Source organism: Cetorhinus maximus, chromosome 3 (genome assembly GCF_964194155.1).
Source record: "Cetorhinus maximus chromosome 3, sCetMax3.hap1.1, whole genome shotgun sequence".
In the NCBI taxonomy this organism is placed as follows: domain Eukaryota; kingdom Metazoa; phylum Chordata; class Chondrichthyes; order Lamniformes; family Cetorhinidae; genus Cetorhinus; species Cetorhinus maximus.
The window spans coordinates 60002341-60023194 of record NC_135881.1 but is presented as its reverse complement, the minus strand read 5'-3'; the positions used below and the strand labels follow the sequence as shown (position 1 = coordinate 60023194).

The 20854-nt window shown below is 40.3% G+C and overlaps 1 protein-coding gene across 1 annotated transcript in view; it reads left to right on the top strand.

Moving 5' to 3' along the window:
- fam171a1 (family with sequence similarity 171 member A1) overlaps positions 1–20854 on the top strand; it is a 204953-nt gene that overhangs the window by 129771 nt on the left and 54328 nt on the right. The window contains exons 3-5 of the mRNA XM_078538451.1: positions 1889–1981; positions 10596–10754; positions 19297–19473. Of these exons, the coding sequence (XP_078394577.1) occupies positions 1889–1981; positions 10596–10754; positions 19297–19473 (429 nt within the window). The remainder of the gene's footprint in view (positions 1–1888; positions 1982–10595; positions 10755–19296; positions 19474–20854) is intronic.

Below are 20854 nucleotides of genomic sequence, written 5' to 3'. Positions count from 1 at the left end.
TAATTGAAAGAGAGGCTCTGAAAACCATGCATCTGTGTCAACTTTTGTACCTTACTTGCCAGCACCTATTATTACAGTATATCTGCCACATGCATGTTGAACATTTTCCCTCACTTATCGGATAGTGCTGCAACTTTTAATACCTCAGTGTAATAGGATATGGGTTCTTTCTCATAATTTTCCATATAGGTGTACCCAAGCTCAATCAAGTTGACAAAGGAGAAGCTGAGTGCTTTTGAGTAAAGAGTGGGGGCGGATGGGTAGATTATTTTTGGCTGCATGATTCTTCTCTCATTTTGGCACTTGTTCTCATTCTCACACAGGTTCTTGCTCTCTCATGATCTCTCTTCCTCTCTTTTTCTATCTGGCTCTCGCGACCGATCTCTCCTTTTTCTGTCTGACATTAGTGATTTCTTTTCCGTGTCAATCTTGAATGAGGTATGGCTTAAGGAGATCTTAAGAGATGTGAATGTAGTGGTCTAATTTATGTTTGGCAAAACCTAACTGTATAGTGATGCTGATCTTCTGTGAGCAGAGATCAATCCACAAAATCATAGAAAGCAGCCATCAAACTAAGTTGATATAAATGCTCACCATCTAAAAATCTAAGTTTCAAATGACATGTAAATTGAGAATCTAGACAATCCCTGAAATCTGGACAAGCTTGGCTTATGAGCAAGCTCAGTTGGCAAAGACTCCTCTGTTTCAATTTTATATAAATACTATCGGCTAACAAGTGTTTAAAATTTTGGAAGGGTGGGTGGAGGAAAGAGCAAATTGAGTCATTCCAAGATGCCTTCTGTCGGTAAGAATATGGGCACTATTTGCAGCCCTTGCTGCTGTTGACAATACTCTTCAAAGTTTTCCATTAGGCACACTAGCTTTACATATTAAACAACTGCAGCTGGAATAATACAAACCTAAAACATTTCTCTGCTAAGCAAGACCAGATTTTGTGACTTTTTAAAGGAAAATTCCAGAAATTGAGAGAATAATAGCAAATGTATTAATTAGATGGAACTACTTATGTACCATTTCAGTTTCACCCCTGCAAGATTTTGCTATAAATTTTAAACTCTAGTATTAATCATTTCTAATGCTAAAATGTACAATAATTAATCTAGTTTAAATTGTGTAATTAATGGCTAAAAAACTAGATTGAATTAGAGAGAGTGTGTGTTGATGATTACCTTGGGAGTGGGGAAAGCTGGGAATAATGAATGGTGATCCTGAACTTATTTTGAAGCAAATTTCAAGAAGGACTTTAGGAACAACTGTTTTTCATGTCATTTTAAAAATTATTTTTGAAATACTGCATATTTTCTCAAGGAAAAAAATTGTCAGTTGCTGGTTATCTCTTGAATTATATTATCCCAGGAGGGGGATGATCAGATTTAGAGGGTGCATTGTAATCTTTTTCATTTTGTGATTTTGTATTTGCAAAATGTTGGTCAGGTAGATCCATTATACCAAAGATAGCCTGGAGAGTCTACAAAACAATGGCTTTATAGCCTGTTTAATTAAAAATTGATTGACTGGAAGACATTAATTCACAGGCTGAAAAGAGCTTGTCTAGAGCCAGTGTATTAAGAATGGTTATTCATACAATTATGAGTTGCCAATTGCCCATGATGCTGTCATGCCCTACAGTTGTAAATTGCAAGATTGTGTGAAACACTTCCCTATACTGCAATCTGATAATTTAGGCACCTATTTACCATCCAATTTAATAACCATTCTAAAATTAATGAGCTAGAAGTTTGTAAATTATAACGACACAGCTTTTGCAAAATGGATATTTTTTTAAAGGTCTGTACTTTCTAACTTCTCGCAAAACAGCGAGGACCCAATTAATATACATATCTTTTTAAATTTATTTCTTTATCAGTGTTCTCATCTGTGAGCCTGCTTCTACATCCTGAACGGTCAGCAACCCTAATGGTGTATGAAGACGTCGTTCAGATTGTCTCAGGATTTCAGGGTATGTACTAGAGGAAAATGATAAATAATTTCAAATGATTTCTTAAACATTAGTATTATCAAAGTCATGCCTGCACAACGGAGATGATTTCAAATGACTTATATCCTATTAGAGTTTGCTTTCAAGTTTGAAAGCTATTTGGGTTTTTTTAAAATATATTGTGTAAAGGCACCTTATTCTCTTGCATTTTTTAATAAATGATGTCCTTCTGGACTGAAATTTATGGTGTAAAAACGGATATCATAGTCCAGATCTTGTGGCAGTAATGATGGTGAAACTGTTAGAGTTCACCATTGTTACTCCTCTGAAACTGATGATAAATTCTTGAGTCCACACATGCGTTGTTAAATACAGAAATTCAGAAGTGCTGCCAGTGATTTTATGCTTCACTGTAGCTTGCATTGTTAAAGCCTCCACAGACTGCAATAAATTAGAAATTATTGTACTGACAAGAACTTTCCACTCTTGTGCTGTAATATCGCTGTCAAAAACATCCCTGAAAAGGTTACATGTGTTAATGAGGTGTAACTGGGTTTTTATTAGCTTACTAAGTCATAACTACAGAAGGCAGAAAGCACTGAAAATACTCAGCAGGCCTGGCAGCATCTGTGGAGAAAGAAACTGAGTTAACGTTTCAAGTCTAAAATGACTTCTTCGGAGAGTTTTTTCAGCACTTTCTGTTTTCTTTTCAAATCTCCAGCATCTGCAGTATTTTGCTTTTGCATAACTGCAGAAGAATCCCTCTGGCCCAGGAAATCTAATTTCAGAATTGTGTAATGTCAAATTTTTCATTTTGATAATTCTAAGCTTATAATCTTTTAAAAGTTTGGTAGTTAAGCTTCTAATATCTATGTCCTAATCATTTATTTTAATCTCTATAAAATGTGAAGGATGAACTATGCAATTTACTTCCTGGTTTGCTGTCCCTGAGAATACTTAAATGTGATTGGCTGCTTACCCTGCTTGATGATATTACTGTTGCTGTACACTGGGAAATCCCTTTGAGGGCGAATGCCATTGCTGACCACAAAATCTTTGTTTTCCTCTAGTTTTATACTTCCAAATTGTAATCCGTGGTGTTTTTCCCTCTGAAATCATATTTTCTGAAACCATGTCACTGTTCCTTCTTAGCTGAGTGGGTCAACATAGTCTGATGACATCCATTGTGGAAGATCATCTGTTTATTTGGCATATGCACATTATGGATGTTTTTATAGTTGCAGGTGAGTTAGACATATTGTGGGAGAGGGTATTCCTCTAATTTTGGATTGCATGTGCACACGTGTCACATTAGTACCAAATTGGCTTTGGGCTGCATCGAATTGAACTGCAACGAAGATGCTACAAGTCATTTTAATATCTCTTCAAATGTCTTAAGACTTTGATATTCTTTTATTACGTTTATAAAATAATGCAATATACTTGTAACATATATATGGTCGAATTTTGTATCTAAAATTAATCCTGAGGTGTGTAAAATAAAATTTAAAATACAGTAAAATTGGGAACATCTAGAGAGATATTCCATGATGCTAAAAGTGGATTTTGTTTCAGCTGCTTCATGGTCTCCAGGAAAGTTCCTTCATTTGCTCGTTTTGGATTTCAGATGCCTGAAAACAGTTTTCAAAGACAAATTCAAGCTGTTCACGATTCAAGGGTTTTTCCACAATTTGAGCTACCAGCCATTAGGTTCATGGTTCATATTTGTGTTTGGTTTCACTTCTCCAAGAATCTTCAGTAGATGATTCATGTATTTATTTATCCAAGGAATGGGTGATGATGGAGGACAGAAGAGCTTTGGACCTGGATTTGCAAAAAAAAATACTGATTGGTGAAATTAGGCTTTCTTGTAGCCAATACACTGTGTGCCTATATCTCCATTTTGGGACTTCAATGTCTGCAGTACCAAGTTAGACCACTCTTTTTACACCTTTTAAGAAAGACCTGGATCAATAACTCTTTAGAAGTAGGATTGAGTGTTATAGGAAAAGCTGATAACGCTACTTGTTTTTCTTTGGGGTCAATCAAGGAAGGAAATTAATTTCCCTTAAAGTAGGGATTGGTGGGTAGTGAGAGGGGGAAGTCAATGATAGCAATTGTACCTCAACTCTGTATGAACTAGGTTTGATGAGCCAAATAACCTTTTCGCAGTGTAGGTTTTCTTTATAGATTAATATTAACCCAATTGTGTGTGCTTTTTATTTCCATGGTATTTCACACATGTTTGGTTTTGATTATGCATTTGCTGTACATTTTAATATGCTGTGCAGTTTTGGTCGCTTTACTTTTGGGAGAATGAAGCAGATGTGCATTTAGGCTTCTTTGATTCTTGCATTGATTTTAAAGTAATGTTCACCTAACTTGCCCTGATGTATTTATTCCTTACGCTTGTCTCCAAATGCAAAATTCACTAAGGACTTTCACTGCAGTCAAGGTGAGATGGAAAACTAGCAAGTGAGTCAACTCCTCTCTCCACCCCGCCCCCTGCCAGCCCTTGGCACCACACCCCTCCCATCCCTGTCCTTCAGGAGCAGCTCATCTGTCCATCAGGAATGATGCTTTAGTAGGAAGAGAAAACTTCTTTCTAAAAAAAAAGTAAATTTTGTTTCCTCCTGAAATGTTATATAGTTCTTGCTTCTATTTACAAGGTCGAGGCACTAAATGTACCCTTGCAGAATTAGCAGTGACATGTTGATTAGCAGCAATTTTCGTGATGGCGTACATGTAGCCTCCATGTACCCGCTTCCACTGAAAATGTGGAATGTGCTGTCTGACCCACAACAACATGTTTTCAGATGTTCAGGGTTTGAGGGAGAAGGTGCACATCATCTCAAGTCTGGCACTGGAGGTCCTGGTGAAGGAGGTTCAGAGGAGGAGGGATGTCTTCTACCCTTAGGAGAGAAGATGTCCACTTCACCCATGTGTCCATCTCTCCAGTAGCAGGAGCTGCTATTGCTTGGCCTCATTTCCTCCTCCAAACCAAAGGGGCCCTAGCATGATGCTCATGTCCAAGCACTCCCTTTCTCCTGTTGATGTAGGGTAGCATAGCCACTTGCTGTCTTTCAATAAAGTCCTTGTGGAATTCCTGGAATAAAGGTTGATAGCATATTGAAGTCTTGACAAGTGTGCCAGAAAGTATCTCTATGTACATCAAAACCTCCAGCAGCAAGTGAACAGTGAAAGCTAAGCGTGCCTTTATGTAATTCTGGAAATCCTCAACAACAACTTGTTTATTCCTGTTCAGCTGGTCGCTGTTGGAAGAGTGCGTTAGTTGAACACTAGCATCCATGCTGTCTCTTTAATTAGCGCTAGCATGTAATTTAATTGTCAATCAGATCCTTAAATCTCCTCCAAGCTGCCATTCCAAGCACATGCTTCAGCTGCTTTATCAAGATGCTGTCTTATGCTAAAAGTGGGCTAAGCCAGCACTGCAGCTCAAGTCCCCATCTTGGACACCTTGGAGGCTCTTTAAGCACCTAAGGTATCCAAGGAAAATCACCCCATTATATTTTTAACTACAGTAATTTTCGTCGACAGAAACTTCTCACACCTGAACTTGAACTCTTCAAGAAGAGAAAGAAATGGCAACCCAGCCCAATTAACAATTAAATGGCAGAATTCTCATTATTGTCCTGAGCATTATTGAATTTTAGGCATTATTGAACTGTCAGTAAGGTTAGCAAGTACATATACATTATAAGTATACACAAATTTCTGTGAAAGACATCCCCAAGTGAAGGGGATTTTATATCTTGCCTTGTGTTAGGAAATAGAGACAGTTTAAGTAAGTTATATTTGTATTTTTTGAGTGTTAGGAATGAGTTTTAGCTTTTGGTGTTTGAGTTTGATTTGTATTTCTGTAGTTGTGTGTTAAGAATGGGCAAATTGTGTTTTAGTTTTGCTTTAAAAGGGTGCTTGCATTTTTGGTGAGGTTTTTTAGGACTGTAAGCTAAGTTAAGCAAACAAGAGTAGAAGAATTGGGCTGTTGCCTAGCAACAGGGGTCCAGAGAGGTAGGTCTCTCCCACAGACACATACACAAGAGAAACAATAGTTTTGATTTGGAAGCTGTGGAGCTCAGCTAGTTTTGAAGTTGCTTCCAGGAGAAACTGGAGCAAAGAGGACAGATAGCCAGTCCCAAGCTAATGAAAAATCCCAAAAATCCAGGGGGGTGGAAGGGGGGAAAGTCCAAAGAAGACCTCCTCATCAAAGGAAGGACAGGAACCTGGAAAAGATTCCGTTAAGTGAAGTTAAGAGTGAGGGGCAGAGAGAGAGGCTCCAAGCTTCAGATTTAAAGAGGCAAAAACTGCAGAAAGAAGATTTAAAGAGACACCTGAAGGTCTGTAACTCTTTGCTATGTGCACCTGAAGCAGTGGTACTGTTGATGGCTGAGTAAGTGAGAGAGAGAGTGTGTGGAAGACAGCTTGAATGCATGTGGTGTTCCAGGGGAGAGGAACAATGAAAGTAGAGTTAGAAGCCCTGGAGATGAACCCTTACAGAAGGTGTCTGAGAGAAAGCATCTGTTTGGGAGAAGATTGGCGAGGCCTTGGAAAGTGGAGATTGGAAACCCTCATGTGAAAGACTAAGTTCAGTGAGACTGGTTGGTTCACGGTGTGACAAGTGTCTGGGGGAGTTGAGGAGAGATCCATAGCATCTGGTTGAGGTGGCATCTGTCACTTGGTTTCAGAGTGAGGTGTGTCTGACCACAGGGTGCCATAGATTTACATGGACTGTGTATTTACTGTGAACATAAAGTATAAGATAGCTTTTTAATTTGTGTCATCCTTACAAATCTGTGTATATCTGTAAAGGTATAGTTGTGGGTAAAGGAGTATTGTAATATAGTTCATCTTTTCTCATTTAATAAATGTTTTATTCTTTTGTTAAAAGTTCATTAGCTGCCTCCGGTGACTTTGTTCAGTGGCCATTCTCCATGTATCTAAACAAACAAATAAAAGTTAGGATCCATCGAGCTGGATTCCTTTCTGGGATCAGGATTGTCCAGGGTTAACCTCAGCGGGGATTGTAACACTTGAAATACCAAAGTTAAACTCATTGGATTTGATAATGCCAAATGCCTCTTAGCTGGTTTTAAGGGTGCAATTTGGCGATAGCGTGGATGTGGTTTTAAAGCCTCCAGCTATTGCATCGGTTCTTCCAAGCATTGCAGCTGGGCCAGAAGGTGCATAAGATTGGAGTGAAATTTAGCCTTTTTTTTTCTGACTTTGAAGGGCATTACATGCAGTCATTGGAAAAAAATATTTTTGTGGAAATGGTGGTATAAGCATGGCCTCATGTTTTGAAGGACGGGCCTGCCTGCAGCTGCATTAAAATACTTCAAAGGAACAAAAATGAAAATATTAAATGAGTAGCATTTGAGATAGGTTACTTATTTACTTTGTTACCAACTGTTACGACCACAGCTGATGTTATTGCTGAGCAAGTCAGACCCAGTGTGATCTGCTTCACTGATCATAAACTTTTTTTTATTGTGAAAACGGGGAGGAAGAGCTACTGGCCTCAAAAGCATAGAGCTCCAGTAACACCTTCAGATTTTTAAAAATTAAAATATTTATTAAAAGGGAAACAAGAAAACTTAAGCACACAAGATATAAGTTACACAATTGAAACAGTCTCACAGAACAACCTCCAAAAAAACATGCTTGGACATAAGTACACAAACTACCTTTCTGGCAACAACCTCTCATAAAAATCCAGTTAATATTACCCTAGTCAAGGAATTGTTGTTTCTTTAATAAAGGTACACCTCACAATTTCTCAGACACTTCCGCCCTGATGTGGAATTCAAAAAGGAGGTTCAGAAACAAATTGTTTCCTAAAACAAAGACTCTCCTGGCTTAACATTGGGTGGCTGCTTCCAATTCAAAACTTTCACAGCTTCTCAGCACCCCACACACAAAGTTGGCCTTCTTGGGTTCCCCCACAGCCACTCCCAGCAGTTAAACATCCCTTTCCTTAAACATCTTTTTCCCCTTACATCTCAGGTTCCATTGTCCTCTAACCTCTTTGAAAATTGGATTCTCCAAATATAAAAATCTTGCTTGTTTTCTATTTTGCCTCTGCTTTCAGGTCAATAAAATTTAATATACCTTCCCTGTTTACTCATGGAACCCTTGTAAGGTGAAAATGTTCCTTGTCATCTCTGAACTCCATTTTGAAAATTTTCAAGCTGAAAAATCCAATTTCTCAACTTAGCTGAAAATGCAAATTCCAGATTCAACCTATTGTAATTCAAACCCACTATAACCTCTCATTACAAATGCACAAACCTAACAACTTTAACCTTTCACCCCTTAGACTTCACAGACAACCTGTCTCTAGTAACCTTCCTCCTGTTTAATTAACCCTGGACACACACACACAGTTCCCACAGCTTTCTACACAGACAACATAGCCATAAAAATGTCTCTCTCATCACACAGCTGCAGAAAATTCTCTAGGATATGGCTCAACTACTACGTTGTCACCTGTGTCAGCAGCATGAAGCAAGTGGCCCTTGGGGTCAGATTTAGCCTGCAAATTTCTTTAAACCAGCCCATGGATTCCTTAATTCCTTTGCACATTTTAATCGTAACATTGCAAATTGTACATTAGGAAGACTTGCTCAGTTTTAGTATGAACTTGTCCCTGATTGGTTCAAAAATGCTGTCTTTTCATTGGGTCATTTAAAATCAATTGGGAAACAGCCTCAGGCCCAGGAGGCTTAAAAGGCTTGAGGAATATATGTGGTGAATTTTAATTCTAGGCTACATTTCCCATAAAATTTTGTTGTGCACAGCCAGCTTTTTCAATGCCAACTTTCTTTGTTTTTTTTTTGCACAGCTGTGCATGCACTGTATTTTACATGGAAGAAGGTCTGCATGGTGCCTCCCAGGCTATTGCATGACCATGCACACATGCAGCTTACGGGAATGTTGATTCCAGGTTAAGCTTTTGACTTCTTTTAGTTGGGGGGGGAAAGTTGATGGGCTGGTGCGTACGGGCGCACTTCCGATCGGCGCCCCCGATCGGAGGCCCGGCGCCATTATATGTGGGCGGGCCAATTAGGGCCCGCCCAGTGTGATGTCCGCAGGGAAGCGCTATGTGCTCCCTGTGCAGGCAGGGGGGAATCCCTAAAACTGAGTGCGCGCTCTTTCGCGCATGCACACGAAAGAGCGCACTCATCTCCCTGAGGCTAAGTGCAGGCTCAGGGAGATCACCTCTACTTTCAACAATATTAAAAATAGGAAAAGAAAATGTCCTTACATGTCCCCTCATGTGACAATGTCACATGAGTTGGGACATGTTCATAATTTCCAATAATAACTTTATTAAAACTTTTAAAACCCTACATGAAACCTCATCCCACCGGTGGATGAGGTTTCATGTTTTTTCTAGTTCCCACCGGGGCTCCTGGCCTGCCTGCCAACCTTAAGGTTAGACGGGCAGGTCCTTTAATTACTGAATTGCTCCTGTCAATGGCCTCAATTGGCCATTGACAGTTGGCGGGCACGCAGATGACTTTGCTGCACCCCCGCCTTCCTGAAAATTTAAATGGGGTGCGGTGACGTCGGGAGTTCTGCCAGACGTCATCCCGCGTCATTTTACACGTTGGCGAGTGGGCCCCACCCTCTGCTTGCCGACGGCAAAATCCTGCCCTTGGTTTCTCTTTAGGGATGCGACAAATTCAAGTTTGAGGCACGACCACGTGTGACCTGCAATAAGAAAAATCAGTACCAGTCTGTTTGAGGATTGCCAACTTAAGTTAATTTAGCCCAGAAACAGGAATAGAATGGCTTAATGTTTTTGATTTTGATTAACGATATGAAAGAAGGAAAACTTGCTTTGAAAATGGTATTCTGCTTGTGTTTTTCACATAAATTGAACGAGGTGGTATGCCAAATGCATATGGGAAGAGTACAAAATCACAGTATCCAGTTCTTGCAACCTCTAGGTTACACTATGGTATAACTAGATATAGTTTTGGGCTTTAAAGGTATATTCCTGAAATAAAAGCAGAAAACGCTGGAAGTACTGAGTAGCTCGAGCAGCATCTGTGGAGAGAGAAACAGAATTAGCATTTCAGGTCATGACCTTTCTTCAGAACCTGGTGATCTCACTGAAACCTGTAAGGTTCTGAAGGAGTTTGATGGCGTAGGAGCTGAAAAATTGTTTCTGTTAGCCAGGGAAATCTAAAACATGAGCACCGTCTCTCAGGATAAGGGGCCAACTATTTAGGACTGAGATGAGAAAATATTTCACTGAAAAGATTGTGAATCTTTGGAACGCTCTACCCTGGAGGGTTGTGGATGCTCCATCATTGAATACATTCCAGACTAAGACAGACCAATTTTTTGGCTTCAGGGAATCGAGGGATATAGGGAATGGGCAGGAAATATATTCTTCTGAAGAGTCCGCAGATGCTGTCAGACCTGCTGAGTATTTCGAACACTTTGTTTTTATTTCAAATTTACAGCATCTGCAGCATTTTGCTTTTTATTTTGAAATAATTTACAAATTGTTTTATATTTCATTGTTTTAACTTGAAATTTAATGCTTACACGGTGATCACTTATGATAAATGATTGATAAATCCTAACTTGTTTTAATCCATAGGTACATTAATTCAGCCTAGAATCCAGTTCCAGAGAAGGTCTCTCAACTTGCCAAAGAATGCAACCTATAGAAACCTGATAGCTTTTCTAACAGTAGCTGTCACCCCTTGGGAAGTCGACAATTTCCCATATTTGCAAGGAATTGATGTAAATCGAACAGGTAAGGCACAGAGATTAGGCAATGCATACTCTATGTAGAGTTAAAATGCAGTGGGTTGTCTTAATATTGCTCGCTTTAAATTTAACCTCTCCCACTTCACAAATAGTGCTGCTATGCCTGCCAATTACTTTGTTGCTCTATACTGCTGTTATGATTTTAGTTAGGATGATCATAATATATTTGTAAGCTTCCTCATTAAAGATTCTAAACGACCTTCACTTTGGTGTTCCCATGAATGAAAATAATATGAAAGTAATTAAGATGCCAAAGTGAACAAGTAATATAATCCCTGATACTCAATGGGAACATTTTATTTCTCACTTGTAAGACTATCAGTATGCAATCATGGCTGCTCCTTATGGTATAAATTCATATTCCGGTATTCCCCATTTTGTGGTTTGTAATATCAGCCATGAAGATTTAGAGCAGTGGTATTCACTAGAAAAATAGTGAAGGCCAATTAGAATGTTGAAAATTTAAACCAGGCTAAAAGTAGAATTGTAAAGAATACAACTAGTGGCGGGCAGGGCAACTGTCACATGGGGAACTCAAAAAGCAAAACCCTGCTGTGTTTGTTTGTGGGCTCCCAGAGCGTACCTGGCTGTCAGACACTCGGTACCTGATCAAGGAACCTTGCATCAGGAGGCGTTTGGCGGGATGGAGGGTTCCTGCTAGAGCCAAACCCTGCCCTTTCTTTTGATTCCCCTTCCCCGTCCCCATAACTCTTATCCCTCCCTCAGTAATTGGTGACCTGGCCCTTGGCTGATCCTGGGCCTCTGATGGGTGCATTATCGGCAACTGCGCCCCCCCAGTGGAGCTGATGGCAATGAGGCACTAATCCCCTTTGATTGACCATCAGCTTTCGGAGGATGGGATTTGCGCCTTTGGGATCCTTGATCCAGAAAAAGCCCACCGCTAGCCATTTAAGCACCTGGCTGGCATCTAATGTGCCAGCCCATTCCCAAAGGAGGCAACATGGGGCTCTCGCCAGCTTGCCAGGTGGTGGGCAAGGCCCGCGTCACCTGGATTAATTTTTTTCTGTCCTCTCTTCCAAGCCATAGGAATGACACGTGTCTGAGGGCCCCATAGTGATATCACTGATTTAGAGATTATACCCAACACTAATAAAATGCTTATTAGCTAAGCATCTGTTTTAATACATCGCAGAATTTAAGTTAATTGATACTGTGCATGTTCTGCTAAATAGTTCGAGGTATACAGGTCTATGTGTAATTCTGTCCTTTCTTGTCTTGCCTAAATTGCCAATATTGTGAAAAAGGGCAACAGTGAGAATTATATTTCTCTGCACCACATAGTTGAATAAAAATGCATTTTGCATAAGTAATACTGTAAACTGTGGGCAGAATTTTATGTCCTGTGGGTGGGCGCACGCCTGACCCATTCAGGCGTAAAATAACGTGTGTTGATATTGGGTGAGCGCCCTGATGTCATCACGCATTCGCGTGATATTTCGGTCGGTGGGTGTGCACAAGAGTCAGCGTGCCCGACGACAATTAAGAGGCCTATTAAGGTCATTAATGTAGTAATTGATCTGGATTTTTCACTGCCCGTTCAACGTTATGGTTGGCGGCAGGGCGAATCAGCCAGGAGGCCTTTGGAGTTTTGAGGAAATTTCATCCAAGGGTGAGATGAGGCTTCCGATATTAATTAAAAGAAAATAAAAATGTTTGGGCAGAATTTTTATCATCAGTATGTTTAGGTGAGTGATTCTTACGGGTGGAAATTTTTTTTGGAATTTCATAATGTTTATTTTTGGCTTTATAATTCTTCCGCTCCCTGAGGCAGCTCTCTGCCTTCAGGGAGCTTTCATTACGCACTGCCCCGTGCCCGCGCTGACTTCAGCGCTTGCCCTCTTCCCGCCCCCACCCCGGCAGTGCTGAGCCTTTCAGTGCGCCTTTCACGCCGGCTGGCCGTTAATTGGCCAATCAGCGTGAAATCGCGGTCGGGGGCTGATCACGAGCGGCGGCCTGTAACCCGGCTGCTCCTGGGCCCGCCCACCGCACCCGCCTGACAACCCGAAAATCCTGCCCTATATTCAACATAATCACAGCTTTACATTTATAATTTAAATTGGATTACAAAGCTAGTTAGTTTTGTTACACTGAGTCTGTGATATATTTAAGAGGCAAGGCCTACATTGACGCATTTTTGAGAGTGCACATTCTTTATCTGGTTGCTGTGGCATTCAGTTGGCTGCAACTCAGCCTTGTGACCATTTACGTCACTAGTACAATCGAGCAGCGACCACCTATAACTGCCATAAGCAAAACTGAATGAACAAGTGTTCAAGGTTATGTAATTTAAAAAGGAACATTTATTTTTCTTTTTGAGGGGAGGGGGGTGGTGGCGAGGTAAAACTCTTTTTGGGATTGCAAGCAAAAGCTCTGCAGGGGCACTCCAAAAAGCATTACCAGGTTCTCATTGGTTAGCTGGAATGTAGAAGTCAGTGGCCATTTTTTATTTCTCTGAACGATTATTAGCAGACAAGCTCTTTTGAAGCCAGCAACTTCAAACTTATTAGATAGGAAGTCTATGAATTTCCTTGCAGAATTTGCCTTCTCATACTGTAAACTAGTTGGAACTTTATGAGAATCTAGAATGGTCTTATTTACCTGTTCCTGCTGTGATTGTTTGGGTAATAAACAGCTTCAGAACTACTGCAAAAGAAAAATTCTGTGGATGCTGGCAATCCAAAATAAAAACCAAAAATGCTGGATACACTCAACTTATCAGGCAGCATGTGTGAAGAGAGAAACAGTTAAGGTTTCAGTCGGATGACTTTTTGTCAGATGAAAGGCCATCAGTCTGAAACATTGAGATGAAGTTTGAACGCCTTATCCGATTGCTGTACTGAATTCCGGGTCGGGAACCCAAAAGTGTCCGTGGCAGAACCCTGGAGGAGATTTTCCAAAGAGGTGACCAATTAAGAATCCCATCCAATTAGGTTGGGAAGTCCAATGAGAAGGCCCGGGGCTGTGGGTGGCTGCCAGCCCCACTAGGAGAGCTGGGCTCTGCTGCTGTAGGTTGGTGACCACAAGGGTGTCCCAAACTAAAGGTGCCGTCTGAAGCTTTGTAAATGATACAAAATATATTGTGGCCAGAGCTGCCAAGCCATCATTACAGAGGAGAAAGCCCTTCACAGGATGGTTTGCGAACACTGCTGTGACCCTCACACCCCAGCGGATCCATGCTGGGTTGCTTTTGAGGGTGTTCCTCTCGTCTCCCCTGGCCTGCTGCCAGGAAACTGCCACTATTCAATCGAATGGGTCCAACCATGTCGGGTGGGGATGGGGGGCACCCTGGAAAGTTCAGATGGCGTGTGAAGTTCCCTCAGTTGACACTTAATTGGCTACGCATCAAGCCTGCGTCGCTGGAAAGAGGCCGGAGGCAGGAACACACCAGCAGACTGGCATGCTGGCTGATAGCAAGAAATTGCCCGCATACCTCCATCACTGAATGAAAATTCAAGCTATTAACTCTGTTTCTCTCTCTGCAGGTGCTATTTGATCTGCTGAGCATTTTCAGCATTTTCTATGGGCAGAATTTTCTGCTGCCGGGCGGGCGGGCCTGGCCCAATCTCCAGCGGGCGGGGAGCCGATCCCCACCAGTGAAGCAGGCCGCACCGCCATTTTACGTGGGCGAGCCAATTAAGGCCCGCCAAGCGTGACGACCAGCGGGAAGCGCTATGTGCTCCCTGTGCGGGCGGGGGGGGGGGATTCCCTAAAAGCGAGAGTGCGCTCTTTCGTGCATGCGCACAAAAGAGCGCACATCTCCCCGAGGCTAAGTGCTGCCTCAGGGAGATCGCCTCGACTTTTAAAAATATTAAAAATAGAGAAAAGAAAAATCCCTTACATGTCCCCTCATGTGACAATGTCACATGAGTTGGGACATGTTCATAATTTACAGAACAACTTTATTACAATTTTTAAATCCCTATCCCGCCGCTGGATGAGGTTTCATGTTTTTTCTAGTCGCCGCCAGGGCTCCTGGCCTGCCCACCAACCTTAAGTTTGGACGGGCAGGTCCTTTAATTGGTTAATTATTCCTGTCAATGTCCTCAATTGGCCATTGACAGGTCAGCGGGCACGCAGCTGATTTTGCTGCGCCCCCGCCTTCCTGAAAATTTAAGTAGGGCGCGGTGACATCGGGGGCTCCACCCAACGTCATCCCGCGTCATTTTATGCGTCGGTGAACAGGCCCCGCCCCCTGCTTGCTGACGGTAAAATTCTGCCCAATGTCTTTACTATTGAGAAACACCTCTGATATATGGATTATTTTTTGTCAATTAGTAGATGGCATGCAAGAGTGCCTATAACTGATGGGGGCACAACTTTAAACAAAAACATTACACTTTTAAGTGGTTGACAAAGATGGAAAAATTGTTAACTCCACAGTGCCCTGTGCAAGAACAGTTGACATACTATTGCCAATTAAATAACCACATAAATAATTGTGACTATGTTATGTTGTGGTAGGATGAAAAACAAGAGAATTCATTGCAACGAAAATTAGTGCATGGCTGATATCCAGTAGACCATGTAAGAATATGTATTCGTAAATCAGAAACTGCTCAGTTTGAAAAAAAAAATCCCTGAATGTCAATTCTAAAGTATTTTAAGTAATGGCTTAGTGCATGATCAGCACTTGCAGAATCCTCTGCTGATTCAATATGGATTTTAGAGCATTTAAAATGCTGCCAAAAGTGAAACAAATACACTAAGATCACCTAAGTTGCTCCTCCTTAATAGGCTATGCTCCTTTATTTCGGAAAATATGATTTTTCAACATTGAACTGACTGGAAATGTTTCAGTTTGAACTGAGACAGTGCAAACTGGAAACAGGTTCAAATCCCAGATATTTGAATTGTTGGAGACAGCCCATGCACAATGCACAGCAATGGATAAGGTCATAGATGTTCACCTGGTTAACTGCAAGTTCCTAAGAGAAATTGTAGACAGCAGGTTTTCTGTTGTGAATAAAAGCAACTAAGAGATAGAAGGAGAGAAGACATTTAATGCAATAAATCTAGATTTTAGTAAAGCCATGTTATTTTATTGGTGAATAGAACAGTAAGAAATTTTAAAGAGTCCCACTAGAAAGTTATCCATGAGAATTGAATGAGTTGCACGCACACATGTAACAGTTTCTACTTGAGTTTGAACCTGAGACATAATGAATTATTGAAAAAGGCCAGATATAATGGGCAGAATGGCCTCATTATTTGCTGTATGATGCTGTGTATTTTCCTGGGTCAGTTTTGACAATTACTTCTGTCGCCTTCAAAGTTTCATTAGATAATCTTTAAAACCTCTCCTTCCAAAAAAAAGCATACTTTCCTCACCCTTGCTCATAATTTAAAATTTCTGATCCCAGAATTATCCTCGGTCCCAGGGGTAATAATTTTTTTGTATTCGTTCATGGGATGTGAGCGTCACTGGCTAGGCCAGCATTTATTGCCCATCCCTAATTGCCCTCGTTCAGAGGGCATTTAAGAATCAACCGCATAGATGTGGGTCTGGAGTCGCATGCAGGCCAGACCAGGTAAGGACGGCAGAATATTAGTGAACCTGATGGGCTTTTACAACAATTGGCAACAATAATATTTGTGATATGCTTAAATAAGAATTATGCAGAATACTTTTCTTGAGGTATAAGCAATATCTTCAACAACAGCAACAACTTGTATTTATATAGTGCCTTTAACATAATTAAGCATCTCAAGGTACTTCACAGGAGGGTTATAAAAAAATATTTGACACCAAGACACACAAGGCAATATTAGGACAGATGGCTAAAAGCTTGTTGAGAAAGGTAGGCTTTAAGCCTTAAAGGAGGATAGAGAGAGAGACCGAGAAATTTAGGGAGGATATCCTAGAGCTTAGGGTCTAAATAGCTGAAGTCACAGCCACTAATGGTGGAGTAATTAAAATCGGTTATGTTGAAGAGGCCAGAATTAGATGAGTGCAGATATTTCAAAGGGCTGTGGGGTTGGAGAAGATTACCGTGATGGGGAAGGGTGAGACCATGGAGGGATTTGAAAACAAGGATGAAAATTTTAAAATCGAGGTATTGGATGACCGGGAAGGAATGTAGATCGGCATTCATTAGGGTAATGGGTAAAGGTTATTTGAACAAAGAGTGCAACCTTTTTCTTAATTTACATTCTGTCCCTCTGCTGATCCAAACCAGTCTCTTATTGCCTTTTATATTACAGCTGAGCATAGTGATCCTCAAGAACAATTCTTTTCCTGATCAACATGCTGTTCCATTTAGCACAAACTTCCTTCTTTTTGTTCTTGGTTCCTGTACTCAAATCTTTTACACGTACCCATGTTCATTATATACAATCTAGTGTAGTTGGCCTCACAGTGTGGATGAGAGTAGCTGGGGATCTGAGATTGTAAGTTTTTAGCTAGTATTCTACAATGAAGTCTCGCTCTGCCCTTAAGCTCTTTGTTCTTTCTTTGACCTTTATTTTCTACCCTAACCTTCATATTCTACCCTATCACGTTCCAGCATGATTTATAACAAGGAAACCTGCCAATTTTGCAAAAAGAACCAATCCTTTATTAAGACAAGTAATTCAAGTTTAATTTGCAAATCAACCTTTTAACTGAAATTTTTAACCTGATGCCCACTGTTATTGAATACTACTTTCTCCCCACAGCAGGGTATACGTCTTTAAATTTGAAGAGATACACCGTGTACTATTGGAACGTTGGCATGGCTGTGTTAACATTGCCCAATTTATTTTTCATGTTAACAAATGTTAGCATCCTGGTTTAAAACTGTTTGTTTGCTAACATTGAGCAAAAAATATGTGCAAGCATTTGCTGCAGTTGATAGTGGAACTTTGCTTTTCTTAAGATGAAATTAAATCAAGACTGTGTTGTCTCCTCCTTATAGCTTGAATTGTCTTTTTTATAATTTAGTCTTTCATGGGGTGTGGGCATTGCTGGTTAGGCCAGCGTTTATTGTCCATCCCCAATTACCCTTGAGAAGATGGTGGTGAGCTGCTGCCTTGAACTGCTGCAGTCCATGTAGCATAGGTACACCCACAGTGCTTTTAGGGAGGGAGTTTCAGGATTTTGACCCTGAAACAGTGAAGAAACAGCAATACATTTCCAAGTCAGAATGGTATGTGGCTTGGATGGGAACTTCCAGGCATTTCTATGCATCATGCACTGTACTTTCTTCCTATTCAGGAATAATAATTCTTCAAATTGTAGAAGGAGAGAGAATTTGCATTTCTATCACATCTTTCACAACATCAGACGTTTCCAAAGCACTTTACAACTAAAGATGTGTCTTTGACGTGTAGTCACTATTGTAATATAGGAAATACTGTAGCTAATTTGCAAACAGCAATGTTCCACAAACAGCAATGAGCTAATACTGAGAGTCTGTTTTAATGATGGTTGAGGGATAACTACTGGCCAGGACAATGCACCTTGTAAATTATGCATCTTGTTCGTTAATTTATTTTCAGTATTTGATTTGCAAGAACAATAAGGGCTACCAGCAGCTGTCCAACTGGAACTTGTGATCCAAGCAATGCCCACTTGGATGATGGCTGCCAGTTTAATTGCAAATCCTAACATCACTACTATATCCTTAATTACTTAGAATTGAAGAGTGAATTATTTCTTTCTGTTTAAAATATGCATGAAATTGTGTAAATGTGCAGTTTTTGGTATGTTCACTGTGCTATTAATACAATGCTGTCAAGTTTTTGTAATTTGGTATTTTTTTGACTACCACGGCAGTTGCGCAACTTAATGCGGTATTGAATTCACGGGTAAATTCTCTTCAGATTTTACTTGTTATTTCTCTCATGGTTGTATGGTACTATTTTCCTTTATTTCAGGAGTTGTACTATAGAAGATAGATAGATCTGTAAGTTAAATTTAGCAGTTTATTTCAGCATCAGTACTGATTACCTTTCATCATTAATGGACCATTTGCTTTTTGTTCCAATATGGATCTAATTTGTATAAAACAGCCAGTGATTTTTTTTTTTAAAATGGTCCGATCAATGAAATGGGAGATTTGATTTGACTGTATTTACAGGTGGGGATCCTCCATAATCTTTTTGAATGTTAATTTCAGCTAACTGAAAATGTTAACACTGTTGCAATTTAAGTTTGTAAATAATGTCTATATTGATCACGTGCATCTGGTTTAGTGAGTTAGTCATACATCCATGCAGAGTGGAGCATTATTGAGATATGCAGCATTGTACACATTGTACATACGTTGTGTGTCTTATGAGCAGTATCTTCGTCTGGCAGAATTTTATTTTTAGTTTCAAGTAGAGAAGATGGATAATGAAAACTAGTACCTGTTATCTATATTCTGATCATTGAAGGTGACTTGCTTCCCTAATCCTACAAACAGTTTGCCCGATCAATGCTAAGATAACAAAACATTATAGCTACACTGATTTTCTTTATTTCTCCATTTTATACTATGATACGTTTAATCTTTTTATTACTGCTAATGCTTTCTTCCATTTTACAGGAAACAGCAGCAGGTTTCAGCTGACCCCTGTCACGGCAGTGAGTGTACATCTGTTGAATAGTGATGGAACTGAAATCCAAGTGAATGGTCCTATCTGTGTGACCATTCCCCTGCCAAACAAAAGCTCCTTGAAGCATAACGATGCTCTTCCAGCATGGAAGTTTGATAAGAAAATTGGTAAGCAATCCAGATGATTTGTCAAAATTTGGAAAACTGAACAGGAGACTGTTTGTCTAATCTCCAAGTGCAGTGCCAGGATATTACAGAAGCTTATATATTTGTTTTTCTTATTGAGAATTTTTCTTGGCAGGTAGAAAACAAATCCTCTTTTTGGCCTTCCTGCAAGTTTACTTGTTTCCATTGTCATACGCATTGTTCTTCCTCTTGGTTCTATTTATTTTTGTCCTATTTTCCAAAGACCATTACCTGTGTTTTCCAATTAGTACAATTTGTTTATAAATTTGTCCATGAATACTTGTATCCTCAAACACTTTTTTCCCTAGTTAATTTGGGCTGCTGTAGTTAATGCAGCTTTAACAGTGACTGTGAAACCTTATCACCTATTTGGGGCTGCTTGAGCTCTCTATGGAAAATAATCTTGGTAATAGGAACAGGAGTTTAGCCCCTTGAACCTGTTCCGCCATTCAGTGATCATGGCTGTTCTATGATCTGACTCCATATACCTGCCTTTACCCCATTCCCTTTCCATTGATTAATCAAAATCCATCAAACTCAAATTTACAGCTAATGGTTACTCTAGTATCAATTAAGAAAGTTCAAAACTTATACCGCCCTTTGTGTGTTTTCATGCCTGACAGACCTGGCTCTAATTTTTAGATTATGCTCCCGAGTCCTAGACTCACCACTCAGCACTCTCCTTAAATCTTGAAAACTTCAATCAAATCACCCCTTAGTATTCGAAATTCCAGGGAATGCAGCCCTATTGTGCAATCTCTTCTTGTAATTTAACTCCTGGGATCCAGGTATCATTCTGGTAAGCCTGTGCTGCACTCCTTCCTAAGATGTGGTACCCAGAACTTCTTACAGCCCTCCAGGTGTGCCCAACCAGGGCTTTATAAAGCTGATGCTTGACTTGTATCTCCTTGTGTTCTAGTCCCTTCTAGTCCTCGCGTTCCATTAGATTTTTGACTGTTTTGTACCTGTTCATGACATTTAAATGCTCTCTGTGCCTGAACTCCCCAGGTTTCTTTGGACCTCCACTGCTTTTAGCCTTTCACCATTTAGAAAGTAGCTTGTCCTATCCTTTTAAGGTCCAAAGTAGATGACTTCAGATTTGCATATCTTGAAATCCATTTGCCACAGTTTTGCCCATTCTCTTAATCTATCAATATCTATCAATTGTATAGCAAGATGCCTCACCCAGGAGGTGAAACACCAACTACTACTCACTCTCCATCAAGCATATCTCATCGTGGGATATTTCAATGATATTGCTGATAGTTACAAAGGATTGCATTCTCCGGACTGTCTCACTCGCTCTGCTTTCTGAAGGGGACTACAAGAGGGCATATTAACGAAAGAAAAGGAAAAAGATGGA